General features: G+C 36.4%; 1 protein-coding gene across 1 annotated transcript in view; it reads left to right on the top strand.

Moving 5' to 3' along the window:
- Nucleotides 1-4115: 4115 nt before the first annotated feature.
- Nucleotides 4116-16104, top strand: part of LOC104083076 (S-adenosylmethionine synthase) — an 18610-nt gene continuing 6621 nt past the window's right edge. Inside the window, exons 1-4 of the mRNA XM_009586443.1 lie at nucleotides 4116-4435; nucleotides 11725-11802; nucleotides 12673-12795; nucleotides 14532-14644. Coding sequence (XP_009584738.1) covers nucleotides 4342-4435; nucleotides 11725-11802; nucleotides 12673-12795; nucleotides 14532-14644 — 408 coding nt within the window. The 5' untranslated portion in view covers nucleotides 4116-4341. The remainder of the gene's footprint in view (nucleotides 4436-11724; nucleotides 11803-12672; nucleotides 12796-14531; nucleotides 14645-16104) is intronic.

Genomic DNA, 16104 nt, shown 5'->3' with positions numbered 1-16104 from the left:
AGATAAGAAACTTAAACCGGTAGCCTGTTAAACAGTTAACTTTAGTAAAATAAAGTCTTATCTGATGATAAAGTTGAGAGAACAAAACAGAAGTATTTAGGAAAACACTTTCCTATGTGTTATTTGTATGCATGAAGTATTTCTGTATATTGTTAAAGTTAAGCATGTTTGGGTCCTTTAATGATAATGGAATTGTATTTTAAGTTACTGTGAAGTGTGTGCTCTCTATAAGTCAAGTCATTGTCCTTTGCCTTTGAAAGTTGTGGTGAGAGAGACAAATTACATAGCTTAAGCAATGGTTTTCCCATGACTGATTCTAGTCATGTAGAAGTTCTTCAGAGTTCTTGATACGATTTCCTCCTCACTCAAAAGAAATCACTTAAAAGTTACCATGGTGGTGAAACAGTATGAGTGAATGAGTCTAAACCTGTACTGCTTCCAGTTAAATCATGATTCTTCTGCAGCTGAAGTAAGGATGACCAACTCTTAAGGATACCTACTTTCTTCCTTCCCCTTCTGCTGTGATAGTCAGAAGTGTTTTATTTGTAAGCTATTAGCTCAAACTTGTTTTCTCATTTCTACAGATATCATTCATCCATGTAGGCTCCATTCTCAGTCGTTTATATCATAAATGGCACATCAGTAGAGACAGAGAAGGAGATGGAAAGGAGTAAGTAAAAGGAAGAAAAAAAGAAGGGAAATGTGTTTTAACCAAAAAGATCTAAGCAAGACAAAATGAGGAAAGGGGAGTAGAGGAGAAAAGCAGATAAGGGTAGGAAAGGAGAAGGTAAGTAAAACGATCTGATGAGAAAATGTCATGAGAGATCTAGGGTCAAGGCAATTTATCAGTCATATCTGTCTAGAAAATCAGCAGCATCAATAGCAATCATTCATAAAATTCTTTTCTCAGTTAAATCTTGTTCACTTCATTATTTTCAGGGCTTTCTCAAGGCTGTTAAGTGTTATATGAACTAGAAGGGGGATAGTTTTGCAGAACTGCTATGAGTAAAAGTAGCAAAAACATGAGATGGTGCCAAATATGAAGGCTCTTACAGTTAATAGAAAAATTCATATTGCTATTCCAGTGGTTGGAATTGATATTATAGTCAATATGAATAAATAATTACAGCAATATAGAAGGACAGTGTTGTTTTTACACCATGATTTTCCCATCTTTAGCTTCATTTCAAAGCACAGGAGTCATACTGATTGAGAGGATTTTGCCATTAGGTATCTTCTGAGTAAAGGTCGCAGAATATAGTCAAAAGATACTTAATACAATGATAGGTAATATAGGAATTATGAAGAGATTTACAGAGAAACTGATTTTCTTGGGGCTTAATCCCAAAAAGGTGTTGAATTTGGAAGTGTGTTACCTTGATTGATGAGTCATTATCAATAAAATGAAATAGGGGAAAACACTGATACGAATCACTATTTTACTATCATATTTCTTTTTTTTTTCTTTTTTTTTCCTTTTTTTTCTTTTTTTCTTTTTTCTTTTTTTCTTTTTTTCTTTTTTTTCTTTTTTTTTCTTTTTTTCTTTTTTTTTCTTTTTTCTTTTTTTTTCTTTTTTTTTTTTTTTTTTTTTTCTTTTTTTTTTTTTTTTTTTTTTTTTTTTTTTTTTTTTTTTTTTTTTTTCTTTTTTTTTTTTGCATAGACAGAAGATCTGTGCCAAAAAGACATGATAGTAGAGCATTATCTTACCATTTTACAAATATTTAACAGGTCAAATTGTCTGGGCAGAGAAGCCAAATTAAACATTACCTAACTCTACAGTGGTTTAGAGTTAGTCACAGATGTTCTAGAAGAGAACATGCTGAGATGCTTCATGGCCATAAAGCAAATGTGTTGCTCTTGATAGTAAAACCACACCTGGAAGCAGTTCACACTGGAGGTTTTACACAAGTTATGTGACATGCAGCTGTGTAGCATTTCTAGAATACTACTAGTAGAGAGACTATTTTAATGAAGGGTGACCCTCCAAAGGTCTCAAGGACCAATGCATTTAACTAGCCAGAAGTGAGTCCAAAAAGGGGGAACTGTAAAAGCAAAATAAACAGTGGGCCTGCAAACTTGTTACTAGTGTATGTCAAATTTTAAGAGCTTGTGTTTTTTTATTTTTATATGGGATAAGAGGATTATGAGAGGCCTGTTTCTGCATTTTGCTTAATTGTTACCTTAAAAAAAGAACGGTGATACCCAAACTACAATTTCTGTCCTTGAGTGGCATTGAAAACCAAGAAAAAGCAAAACCAGAAGCAAGAGAGAGTGGAACTTACAGACTGACAATATTCAATCTTGTCTGCTTTTGCTGGAGGATTGTTTGTAGAATTAGAATGAAAAGTCTTATGTGTACAAAAAGAGTTTTTGTCAGAGGTGTTTCATCCATTCCCATCATGTCTTTCTATGCTTTCACAGAGAGAAAAAAAAAAAATTTGCATTTAAGAATGAATGCTTATCACTGGTGTTATTTTACTTTAACAGTTAATATAATTTTTTAATGTTACCCATTAACTAGGGTTAATATAATTAGTTACTCTTTGGTATTCTATTTTTTTTACAAATTCTATTTTTCTAGGTGGTGTTAATGCATAATTTTTTCAGACTGGGATAGAATCTTCATGTCAGTGCAGTGATGACAGTTTACTGTAGAGAAAGTTATGCCTCATAACGTGTATCTAATGTGTGAATTCTGCATTTTTAAGTGCAACCAGTGCTTTTCATTCCATGAAATGAATTCTGTACAACAAAAAACCAAGAGAATGTCTGAAATGAACGATTCTATGTCAATGATAATTAGAGAGGGGCCAATGCTACAGCAGATTACTGGTGAACATTCACAGGCATTGGTTATTGTTTTCAGGAATGTAGGCAGAAAGTGAAAATTCTAATGAATTCTTACAAAAATATGTAGCAATGCAGAAATTTGAATCCAAGGGGTCATATAAAGTGATCTTTTAAAATAATACTGACTAAGGATTTGAAGTAAACTAAGTCAGTTTTTAAACTGAAGAGTGATGAGGATTTCATTGCTGTCAAAATTGCGAGGGCTATGGAACAAGCAGTATGTTACTCATTCCAATCCAAGTATCAGGTACTTTACTGTAACATCGAAATGAATGATTAAAAGAATATGATTCAGCATTCATTGAAGTAAAGGGAAATTTTTATTTTGGTAGACCAATGATTTGGTCTGTGACTGAGACTAGAATGGTTTCTGTAAAGGAATTAAGAATAATTACACTTTTTTATAATGGTGCAGTAGTGCTGGGCATTTTCTGGATCTGCCCGATAGGTATGTTTACTTGTTTTTTCATATACTAACTTAATGGCACATATACCCACAAAACACCATCTGTCTTCATACCTGGATACCATCAGCATATTCCAGACATGAGCCATCTGACTGTAGAAGAAATTTTCAGTAGCAGAACTGAGAACTGAGTACTCAGATGTGGCAGTTAGTGTATTTCTAAGGGTTATGGAATATAATATGAGAAAATGATATAAAAAGAGAAGATGAATCTGAATTAATAGAAGAGAGGACAGAGGAAAAGAAAAGCAAAGGCTGAAGGGAGAGGTCTGCATAAATGAGAAACACTCGTGCTAGATCTTATCAGATGTTTTGTCTCGCAAAGGTGCGTGAAGAATGAATGAAAATGAAAAAAATATTTCAGGAGAGATTTCTACTTTTCAAGAAATGAAAAAGTGAAAGGAAAATACAGTTATATGATGCAGAGCAAGCTTCTTCCAGTCTCTTGCTAGGAAAGACATGCATTTACAGATTTTTTTATCTATCCCTGTAAAACCACAGCACACAGTTGGAAGCACAACATAGATCCCAGAATTAGGGGAGAGACAAACTGAAGAAGCAGCTGACCTGAACTGTCACTAGTACTCCTGGATTACTTCATGCTCAGTTGAGTTGCTAATATAACCAGTCTTGCCAGGGTTGTACCCAGAATGTTTCCAAGAACTGAGTTAATTAGTGAAATATCCTAAAGTTAACTAACTCCCCTGCCAAGAAATGGGCTCTTCCATTTTCCTCACATGATTATCTAGGCACTTTCACTTTTCCATATATAGGAGCAGCTCAGGGACTGACAGATCAGGCTAGGTAGGGATACAGACTTCAGGCACATGCATACTCCTTGCATGCGTACACAAATGCAAGCACATGCTGATTTCACACACTGAAATTCAAGTTAGCGTAAGAGAGAATAATTGAAGACAGCGATAGTCCTGCTGATAAAGAACCTTCTCCTTTAAGAGAAGGCACTAAAGGTAGAACTCTTCAACCACTGTTTATAATAATCCATCAGGAAAAGCATCACAATCATGAATGGGCCGGTGGATGGTTTATGTGATTACACGCTGGATGATGAAGGGGCTTTCATGTTCACATCGGAGTCGGTGGGAGAAGGACATCCAGGTAAGAAACCAGCTCTGGCAAATGCGTACAAAGAATAATATTTTCATTTAAAATGTTTTAAAAGCCTGAAGAAGAATTTGTCTGCTATTAATCTTATTATAGAAGTTATTTGTAACAGGGTGCTTTTTACTTTATTTCTATTGGACCTTGTCCATATAGACTATAGAACCGCTATAACTCCGGCAACATCCAACAGGAGTTTACGTGCCTTTGCAGGGCGTGTGTTACACTGAGGAGGGCAGTGGGGTTTATTGTTGCTGCTTCTTCCTTTTCATCTGAATTTCTTACAGTATTACTATGGAGACACAACTGTATCTCTGATAGACTCAAGTTTCACGTATGGATAAGAATGCATAGCTTGCTTCTCAAGTTCCGTATCTTTAGGGGCCCTGTGAAACTGTCCTGCATATATGCTATGCTCTAAAACTGTCACCCATGACAGGAATATCTCTAAGCAGACTATTTTAAAGCCTTTAAAAATCAATGGTCCCAGCAGCTGTACATGGCAAAGTTGCTGATTTTTTCCCCCCATTCCATCACCTGATGCAATATATGGAATTGCTTGAGCAAATAGTGGACAGTTATTTGCTAAAGTTTATGTATGGTCAGCAGAGCTTAGTTCAATTTTTTTGAAAACAAATGTTGATCCGCCATAAACATGTACGTTATGTCAACAGCAAGTGTTCCCCCAAATGAGGCCAGGGGACAATAGACTGTTTGATGTCCTGAAAAGTGTATTTATTTTAGAAGCTGATTTGACGTCCTGTGCCTTTTGCTAGAATAAGGCTTTTTCAGGTCTGTACTCGTGTTATGTGGGTAAATCATAAATGGGTGGAATTACATAGCAGAGAATAAAAAAGTCAGCAGTGACAGTTTTATGTCTATAATTGTGATACTCTTCTGTAATATTAACATATTACTGCAGATCAAATCCATGGCTGATGCAATTGAGTACATCCCTGTCAATGTCAAGACAGCTACATCAAGTTAAGCCAGTTGGGGTTCTTTCTGATGTAACACAGTCGGAAAATGACAACCACATTCAGTCCTTGGGACATAGGTCCCATCTGAAATTTATATATAATTACATCCAGCGTCTGTAGAGCAATGTAGTTTCATAGGAAAAATAACATTATACAATATGGTAATTTTGAATTGATGATGGTATTTCCAAAGATGACAGGTCACAATTTATGCTACTCTAATCATTATTTTTAATCCCCCTGGGGCAATTAATAGATGGGTCGCAGAACAGGAAGAGTTCAACTGGGTCCCCAGGTTTAGCTTTGTCCCTTGGTTTCCTTCCTTTACCAATTCTCTTTTTGTCTTGTTTTTTTGTTTTAGAATCTGGCCTATTTTTTAGTTCTTATTCACATTCCCTTCTTTATTTCCAAAAACTCTATTGGCCCTCAGTAGGCTTTCTTTTAAGCCCCATGAGCATTATTTTCCTCCTGCACCGAAATACTGGGCAGCCCTTTGAGAAACAATGTTACCACTTGTTAGATTTGCGGACAGCCTCTCATCTGGCAGAGGTTGCCACGTCTCTGGGTACTGTGAGATGCAAAATGGGAACCCAAGAGGTTCATTGTAGAGGGAGTGGAAAGCTGAAATTTACTCAGACGTTTTCAAGACTGTGGTGCTTATACTTTCTTAAACAGCCTAGGGTACGGAAAAACCAAACGCCTATGACATAGGAAAGATCCACATTTTCCAGATCAAGGGAGGACAGTAAGTAACTCTGGGTGGTCCTGCAAATTCCTGTTCCTGAACACAGCCCAGCAATAGGTCTTAATCGTCTCAGCGATAGCTCTAGTTTCTGACAGCAAATTGGTCGCCCTTACATCCTGGCCAACCTCCCTTTTCCCTGCCTGTGGTTTTACACAAGAGGTGTAGACATGCCATTAGGTTTTTATCACCCAGGAAAATCTTGGCTGTTTCTTAAAATGGAGCCCGGTGTCTGAGGCTGTAGTTGGGCTTCTGACATCAGTAGCGCTAGAATTTTATTGTGAGTTTTGAGTTCCTCTGATTCATACCGAATGGGTAATTGGTGTGTTCTTGATTATTTCTCTTCTGCATGTGATAGCATAATTTTGCTAGAGGGCATTGTGTGAAGTAAAGATCCTGAACCAGATCTTTGTCTGGTGGAAATTTGAATTGTTCTGATTATATTAGCTGAGGATTGGATGCTTTAATGGAGACCTCCTTCTTAATAAACAAAGCAGGATAAATTACATGCTTATTTATTTGGGTATACAGAGAACTGCCTCATACCTGTGCAATGCCTAAGAGTTGTATGTCACTAAGAAGCCCAAATTCCATAGAAGCAAGTAGAAGCTGGCAATAATTAACGTACAGGTATTACCTATGCTCCCCAAAGACTTTACAGAAGACACTGTTTATCCCATCTTCTCAGTCCAAATTCTTCAAAATCACTTGGGTATAAAATTTGGGACTTGCTTCCAGAAGGTCTTTAATCCTGGCATTTAGTGGAGTAAATTCCAAACTCTCTGAAGACTTACATTTGGCTTCTTCATTTCAATATAATAAAAGCACATAGATAGCAGCATGGGGAAGAGAAAGATTTTTTTTTTTTTTTTTTAGATAGCTGTTTTTTGTCACTGCTCCATTTTGCTTTGTCCAGTAGTGTCTGCCTGTGCTGCACAATGGTTTCACTGTGCTTTGAAAGGCATTGTGTGTTTCTCTGACCCACAATGTCTTATAGGTGCCAAACCACTTAGGATTAATTCCTTCCCCTATGTGGTGTGACTTCAGGTGGAATTGCCTGCAAACAGAATGTCATTAAGTTCTCCAGTAAGTATCAAGGAATGTCTTTAAAAATATAAAAGAAAACATCTGCTAAAAGCACCCTCAGATTTTCAATCATATTAAAAGCATATGTTTATCTTCTGGATATTCACAGAAAAAAAAATCACAAAAGAAAAATAAAAAAACAAACAGAAAATGCAGATCTTTCCAGCAAGTTGATACTTGCATGTCTTATATCTAACATTATATATACTTAACAATATACATAATACTTCAGTAAACTGTGTATTGAACAAAGAGAACAGATGTACAAGATATTTAAACAGTGTAGTGTTAATATTGAAGTACCACTGCAGTTATCAATTAGCACTCCTCAAGAATCTTTTAAATAGGAAAAAAGTAATACAGCACAATTCAGCTATTCAAAGTCTTTCCAGTGAGACTTTTTTTGGTGGAAAGCTTATTTTTTGATGAAGTGCTCATGGTAAGGATCTGCATTTCTTGACTGTTTTAGTTTTTCACCAGAAAACTGAGAATATATTTTGAATATATAATTTCACATTCTAGCTTAAAATTATTTTTTTCTGTTGATATAAATAATGTATCATTAAAAATACTGAATGTTATTTTGATGATCACAGCTTTTTAAGAAAATCAACCTTACCTTTTGAAATGTTCAGTGTTTATTATTTACTACACCATCAAAGCCAGAAGTGTGGTTGTACCTGTTGTGCTTCAAAGGGCGGAGCTTTTTTGAATTAAATTTTCAGTTGTTACTGCTGTTCATAGATTTGTGTGTGTGTGTGTGGTGAATCTGTGAAACTGAATTCTTGGGGAGGTCCTGAGAACTTGCAGATGTCACAGCTTATGTTAGGCTCTTACATCATCTAGACTGATGTAACAAACTTATGTCCAACTATTGGAAAACTGTGAAGCTCCTTTTAAATATTGGAGATCAGTTTTGTTGTTGAATGCCTCCTTTACTTCATCATTTGACAACTGGGCATTTGAGCAGGGTTTATCATCAGCTCTCCTAGACTCATTCATTCCTTTTATAGTTAGCAAGAGCTGAGTTATGGCCAATTGGCATCTCTGTCATAAGGCTGGGTCTGTGGGATGATTTGATTTCCTTAAAAGAATTCATGGTTATCTAATACTTTCCTGCTCAATCAAGAAATCCTCAGCCTAGACATCCCCTTTGCAATATTTATCCCATTGGATAGTAGTTCACTACATGAAGGTATGCATGAACTGAATTCTTACCTATTGCATCATTTTTTTAGACAATAATGCCAGGGGTGGTCCATTATGCTTTCCCTGTTTCCAAAAAAAAAAAAAAAAAAAAAAAAAGGAAGGAAATAATGGACAAGTATCCTGTCACATTTAACAGCTAATAAGAGAAATGGGATGGTTGAGATGAGAAATTTAAATAACAGAATGAAGAGTGCACAAAGCCTGCTAAGCATTGCTAAAAATAGAATGCCGGGTTTTATTTTACACCGGAGACCTTTACTAATAGACATGCCTTTAATTTAATGCATTAATCAGCCAATCATCCATCTAGATTTCTCTTTCCAGCCTTAATAGATGTATCTGTATTTGGATCTAGTTGCACTAGAACTGTTGGTTGTTGCACCAACAATCAGATATGATATGAATTGTCAAACTGATTTGTCTCAGCCTATTTTAATCTAGAAGTATGCTATCAGCATAGTAGATTAAATTATTCTAATTTATTATTTTAATTGATTAAATTCTCACATAGATTTTAAAGACCAGAAGGGAACCTCTGATATATAATCTGGTCTGACCTTCATACACAGGTAATAATATTTCATGCAAGAATTCTTCAAACATGCTAGTAAATGATGGTTGAATTTCATTCATATTAAAAAGATACCCAATTTTCCTCTAGAGATTTGAAGGAACAAGTAATCCTGCATGCCTCTAGATGAATGGTTTCAATGGCTCTCACCCTTTTAAGAGTTTCCTTTTTGAATCTTTAGCTGTCTCTCTTTAATTTCCAGCTATCAACTGTAGTTACATTATTGTCCATCAGACAAAAACTTTTCTCTCAGCATATTATTTTTAGGTTCTTAGGGACTGTGATCCCAATGCCTACTAGGATTTCCTCTGGTAGGTTGCCTTTCCTTCAGTCTTTCAAAACTAGGCTGAGCTTGACTGATTTCATCCTGAAGATATACTTTTCTGATTTTTGAGCATTCTTCTCAGTGTGTCCTAAACCTTCCTGCAGCTTCTTAACATCATCTTTGGAATACCACCACCAAACTGTAGTATTTCTGTAGCAGTCTCACTAATGCTATTGTACAGAGATAACTTCATTTCTATGGATGACTGTTCATCTGGTTTTCTATCATGATCTTTTCAGAGTAACAGTTTTGTAAGACAAACTCTCCCCTTGTGTAAAGGTAGACTATGCTTTTTGTTCATGAATGTTTGTGTTATTTCTATGTTATGTCTGTGTTATTTCTCTGAGAGGGAAGCAAAAGAGCTGCTTTTCTACCTACCAATATCCATTAAATACTGTAGATACTAATGATACAGTTCATACAAAAAAAGAAAAAACCCACAAAAACATCCTGTTAAATCTTCATTTATTGATTTCGCTGCCTACTATGGCTAGTGCTCCCTTGAAACATTCCATGAAAGTTTTAGTTCATAAATTAATTTCAACCACAGCATGCGAAACCAACATAAGGTTCTTTGTACCAGATAGGTGCCATGAGGAGAAATTAGGATGAATTAGTCATATGGGATTACCTATTCTCTTCTTGAACATTTTAGAAAGAATGCATATAGTATCCCTGTATGTGCCATACAGGGAACTTAGACAAACATGGGACACTGGTATCTAATGCAAGTGAGACATGTTTCACGTGGAACAAGGACAGGGATAAAGGTTGTTCCTGGCATAGAGACTCTGTGTGGTGAAAAAAAGACTACAAAGCAGTCCCGGTCACTAGGAGTTTACTGCAGGGCATTGGACCTGCACTAAGAAGGTCATCCTATCCCAGTTGCTCTGTTGTCCACCCAGGTAATCAAAAATTACGTATTTTTGTCAATAATGGTTGCTTTTATGCTTGAAAATATGGCTATATTTCCTTATAAAGATGGAAACTTTGAAGAGGGCAAGCAGAGATACATTTTAATCACTCTGCTACCTTTGTCCCCAGTCTTGCTAAACAGGGTTCATTTACTTGTAATTAAATTACAAGAATGGTGTCTGATTCCTGTTTGGTAATAATTGTCCCAAATTTAGTAATCCATGTGCAGTTCTCGCAAGGCTGAAAGTTCCAATGCAGCCTACATTTGCTAATTGTCTTTTGCGTTCGTTCTTTTTGTGTTGAAGTGGTTAATACGGGAGATAAGAGTGTCAGAATCACATTAGTTCTCTAGTCTTTGATTTGTCCTTCTTAGCTGAAAGTACACCTTCCTCATGAAAATAAATGAGAATTTGTTTTTACTTGAGGTTAAATGTATTAAAAGTCTCTAATGACATACTCTTACAAATCATTGCTTTCTAACAGATTGTGTTGCAAATGTGAAGGCAGGAGATTAATTTATTTTGCCACACAGCACGTTATGGCAACACCTAAACGTAGTATACAATATTAGACATTTTTAAAGAATAATAAAATTAAAATATATGAGAAAAATTACCATTTTCACATGGAAGGCATTATTATGGGTGCTGCCATTTTGTGTTCATTAGATTAGCTACATTATTTGATTACAATTCATTATTCATTAAAAAGGTAAAGAGAAAAAGAAAGAAAAAGAGAAAAGATTACTATGATAAACCTGAGCTGAAACCTTTGTATTTGGGATGTAACTGAAGATATACTCAAGATTTACCTCAGGCAAACTTCAGCTGGTAACCCCTTCTTGCTTCTGTGTGCACTGCTCGCTCCCCTGTCTTGGGTGGGTTGCAGGGATTATTAGGAGATGGCATCACAGGGTGGTAGGAAGCAGTGAGAAGAAGTAAACCTGAAACAGGTACTTGACTCTGAGCTGTGCGTTATCTGTAGGGATCTAAACTCTTTCTCGGGCTTTGCCAGCAGTGTTGTTCAGGTTCATTCTAACTTTCTGTTGGGGAGATGGAAGTTGATGGTGGAATATCACCTTCATGTTAGAATACCACTGATGTGGAGTGCATGCTGTATTGGCTTGTGGTGTTAGAGAAGGAGAAGGCTGCGAGTAAAGCCTCTTAGCCTCTCAGGTAATTCTATGCATAACATACTTGTTTCACACGGAAGTGCAGAAAACTGTGGGTAAAGTTGTAGTCAGTACTAGTTTACGCCAGTAAGTAAATTCCCTATTGTATCTACTGGCTTTGCTTGCAGGATGTTTCATATGTCTTTCTATTTAGTTAGCTTAAATACTCCAGTAATAAGCAACAAAAGAATTCCTTGCTGAAACACCTACCTATTCAAAGTGATGCAAACAGTCAATGTTTTGTATTGAGTGCTATGGTTTTGAATCACAACTTTGATGCCTTGCAGATAAAATCTGTGATCAAATCAGTGATGCTGTACTAGACGCCCATCTCAAACAGGACCCGAATGCCAAGGTTGCTTGTGGTAAGTTGTTGACTGCTTTGCTTTAAGTCATCACCCAGTCACCGTTCTTTTTTTATGATGTTTGCATAGAGCTTGATGCTATCATCTGCTAACTCACTTTACTCTCAAAATATTGCATAAGAATTACAGTCTTCAAGAGAAGGAGAGATGAGAAGAAACAGTAAAAGCTTTCATAAAGACTGAATCTTAACCAGGCTGTAGAATGGTAGCATAGTTAATTTTGTGTGTGGATTGAATTTACCTGAGAGGAACAGATTTGGCTTCATTACAGTGGATTTTTGAAAGAATATTTGAATGTTTTGTTGAAAAGTTCATTTACTATATTTAATAAAGTACTAATTTTTCAGTCCAAGTCCCTATAACTGCTTGTTTTTTGAAATCTCTTCAGAAAGAGTTGTACCATCAACTCTCAGGTCATTACCCCAATTCATGTATTATGTAACTAAATCCCGTGTTCAGATTCTTCCTTTTGGGACTGGAGGCAAGTTTTCAAAACAGTTGATCAGTGATGAGTTTTATCTAGCCTCAGTATGTATCTTAGAGTGATTAAAGATTAAGTGGATTTAAAGATCACAGCTTAATGCTACATTTCCCTAAAATCTGTGCATATCACCGAATCATGCTCAGTGTTTTGACTTTCCCATTTGTAAATTGCACATAATAGTATTTTCCTTACTTTCAGACATACAGTGAATATGAGAAGAATTTGTTGTAGAATGAGCTAATATTGCTAAAAATATGGGTAGAAAGGACTTACACTGTAGATACCCAGTAGATCTCTCAAAATCACCATCATCACAAACATAGTTATTTGTCTTAGTGGGCTGGATTATTCTGCTGTTGTAATCCTGTTTTCATCTCTCTTTTCAGAGACAGTATGTAAGACAGGAATGGTGTTGCTCTGTGGGGAGATCACATCTCGTGCTATTGTGGATTATCAACGAGTTGTCCGAGATGCAATTAGACATATTGGCTATGATGATTCAGCTAAAGGTTGGTGGAAAAACTCATGAAATCCTTGAAGAGCAAGCAATAGGCAACTGCAGAACAGGTCTGTCACCACTTCCATATATGGGCTTTAGCAAGCCTGATAAAAACTGAATATCCTGTGTGAAAGCTGTTTACATGGTGCTACGTGATACACTTTCTGGCTTTATCCCAGTAAGTAGAAAAAACATCATATATTAGTTAGTTAAAACTGAAAGGGAGTAGGCAGAATATACTTTGAACTGTGGTATTAGGCCAGAATAGTTAACTGCAACTTGAGCCACAGAATCTACCACCCTTCCAAACTTGTGAGAACTCGAATCTCGGTTATTCATTTGGCAAGCCGATTGATGCATCTTGGTGCAAAAGAGAGGGAAGAAGAAACCTTGTTCATTTCATTGTACCATTACATATTTGTACTGTGGTAGCATCTAGAATTCCCAGGTGTAAAGCAGGTTCTCACTGTGCAAGGTGCTCTGTTAGCTCTGAACAACTCCTCCTACGCTGAGGAGTGTGCAGTCCAAATCCGGTTTGTGTAATGTACAAATGATAAAAAAGACAAAATGCTTTATGTACCAGACACATTTCACTTTCTGATTTGCCATGTATCTGTTTATAGATTACAAATATTCCAAGTATACTGTTACGGTGAAGTGTATCTTTTAAGAGCTTTTGGTTAAAAAAAGTTGTTTCCTGCAGTCCTTTAATTGCTTTTGAATTTACAGGGAGATTGTAGTGGGAGAATATTATAGAAGCACATCTGCAGGTTACCTCCACCATCACGTAACAGCAGTGCTTTCAGAAAGTCCTGGCAAATCTAGTAGGTCATAAGTCTCCTTTTTATCCTAACTGCAAAAATTATAAGGGGAGATGCAGTGACTCAGTAAAAAATGATTTCTATGCAGAAGTAAAACAAAAAGCTAAAACAAACAATTGCACACAGAAATATAATTTTCTTCTCTACATAGCCTACTTAAAAGAGGGAGAAGAGCATTGTTCAAATGGATCATATGCATATGGACATGTATATATGTCGTACTGGCTGAACATGAGTTTGGTCAGCAGCTGCCAGTAGCTACAGTTCTAGGAAAGGTTGGATTTGGACAGAAGCAAGTTACTATTAATATACCTAGGAACAGGTGGAAAATTTTGCCACAATCTTCTGTCAGTCTTTCAGTTTCTTTTTAAAACCTTCCTTTTGGTCTTTGAAAATAATGTGAAGTAAATTCCCACTTCCAGATTTGCTGTGAGAGTCAAGTCTGGTTTTTTCTCTGTTTGTGGCTCTCACGCAAACTTCCACGAGAGATTTAGGTACAGACGCTGCTTTACATGTATTACAAATAACGTATCAGAGAGCAGAGCCTTCAGTTGCTGAAAACATCAGCTCCTAGGAATTTACATAGAGGTTTTTAATACTATTTATTTGGGAGAGGCTGATTATTTACTTTTTTGACTTGTTTTCTGCAGTTAACAATTCGTAGTCTGAATTGGCTTGGCACAGGGTGCCAATGCAAGAGAAAACAAGCAGTAACAAGCAATAAAGGCAAACCTATATGCCCCACCCTCTACCAAAAAAGGTTTCAAGTGTTGTGTTGACAAAAAAATTAACTGAAAATAGCAGTTACGTTGTGAGTTCTGAATGCGGTATCCTTCAGAATGAAAATTTTGTCATATGGTTCCATGTTACTTTCCTTAATTGTGACAGAAAAAGCTAATTTGCCACTATTCTTTTTTCCAAATAGGCTTTGACTACAAGACTTGTAATGTTTTAGTGGCACTGGAACAGCAGTCACCTGATATTGCCCAAGGTGTTCATCTACACAGGGATGAAGAGGATGTTGGTGCTGGAGATCAGGTAGACATGATATCACATGTAAAACATCAAAGCTGCTTGAATGGAAAGTTTACCCCATCTCATTGCCCTATTTTCTAAATCAAAACCCATGTGAAGGTTTCCACACTTCCATCTTGGGCTAGCCCAGAATAAAAAACATATTTTTATTAAAACAATTGGAAATTCTTTGAGGGCAGACTTTTGCCTAGTGTTTGTTAGAGCACTCTATGCAAGTCAGGAGAGCTCTGGCAGTTTGTAGTAGCTGAGGATGTGTCCTTTAGAACTCTGCAAAGGTTTTTTGCTTGTGTATTTCATGTTTTTGTTGAGTAGCTTTAGATTCATTAGACCATTCATCTTGCAGCCAGACTTGTAAAATGGAATAAACAAAGGATCTTTTTGCTTTCACAGAGCTCTTGAGATTTTACACAGCAAAAAATTAGGCAGTTTCAACTGTCTGCAGCATTAGTACAATGAAGGCAAATACGCCAGAGTACTTTCAATTCTCACTTATTTCCCAGAGGCAGCTATTGTAATAGGTGTTCCACATAATTAAGGCCGTCCAAGCTGCATTTCTGTGAGCCAAATAACACATGTAAGTAATTATGGTGTGTTCCCAAGAGAAAGATGCTAACATAAAAACTCCATAATCTGACTGATGCCAGTATGAGTGAGTTTAACATTTACAGTAGTTATCATTAGTAATAATATCTAGTTTATAACAATGCTGTTGAGAACCATAAGTGGAGATATCAGAGTCCAGGAGCCAAGCTAATATTGTTCAAAAAACCCTTGAGGACTAAATTAAAATGCTTTTATGCTGTCATGGGGACATAATACTACATCAGATGAAAAGATATCTGACTTTCTTTGGCACTTTGATGGCCTCCCTTCCCATCAGGGAAGGGAAGTACCTTCCTGTCTTTATTTTTTTTGTATCACAACATACACTGGATAAGGAGAAAGAAAATGCTGCTAACTATTTAACAAACAATGTTCTGATGCAGGGAACATGACTGAATAACACTAGAAGCTGTGACTAGAAGTGTGTGGCACTGCAAATCTGAGGCAGGTGCCTTAAGCTGTTGAAAAGTACATCCTCTATGTAGTATTAAAATCCCATTCCACTAAAATGTCAGATGTAAGCTGCTGTATACATGTGTCTGTATTCATAGGTAAAAGCTTCTGCAACCTGTCCAGGCTAACAATAACACCTTTCCTATGACAGAATAGTCCTGAAATTGTTTTGCTCAAACAGATTTTTTTTTCCTGTGAAAGAACCTGATTTTTTTTGCAGAAACATCTCTGTTTTTCATAGAATCATAGAATCATAGAATCATTAAGGTTGGAAAAGACCTCTAAGATCATCAAGTCCAACCGTTAACCCACCACCACCATGCCCACTAAACCATGTCCCTGAGCGCCTCATCTACATGTCTTTTAAATACTTCCAGGGATGGTGACTCTACCACTTCCCCGGGCAG

Source organism: Fulmarus glacialis, unplaced genomic scaffold (genome assembly GCF_000690835.1).
Source record: "Fulmarus glacialis isolate BGI_N327 unplaced genomic scaffold, ASM69083v1 scaffold13170, whole genome shotgun sequence".
Lineage (NCBI taxonomy): Eukaryota > Metazoa > Chordata > Aves > Procellariiformes > Procellariidae > Fulmarus > Fulmarus glacialis.
Note: the sequence above shows the minus strand (reverse complement) of the source record. Positions and strands in the feature narration are given on the sequence as shown.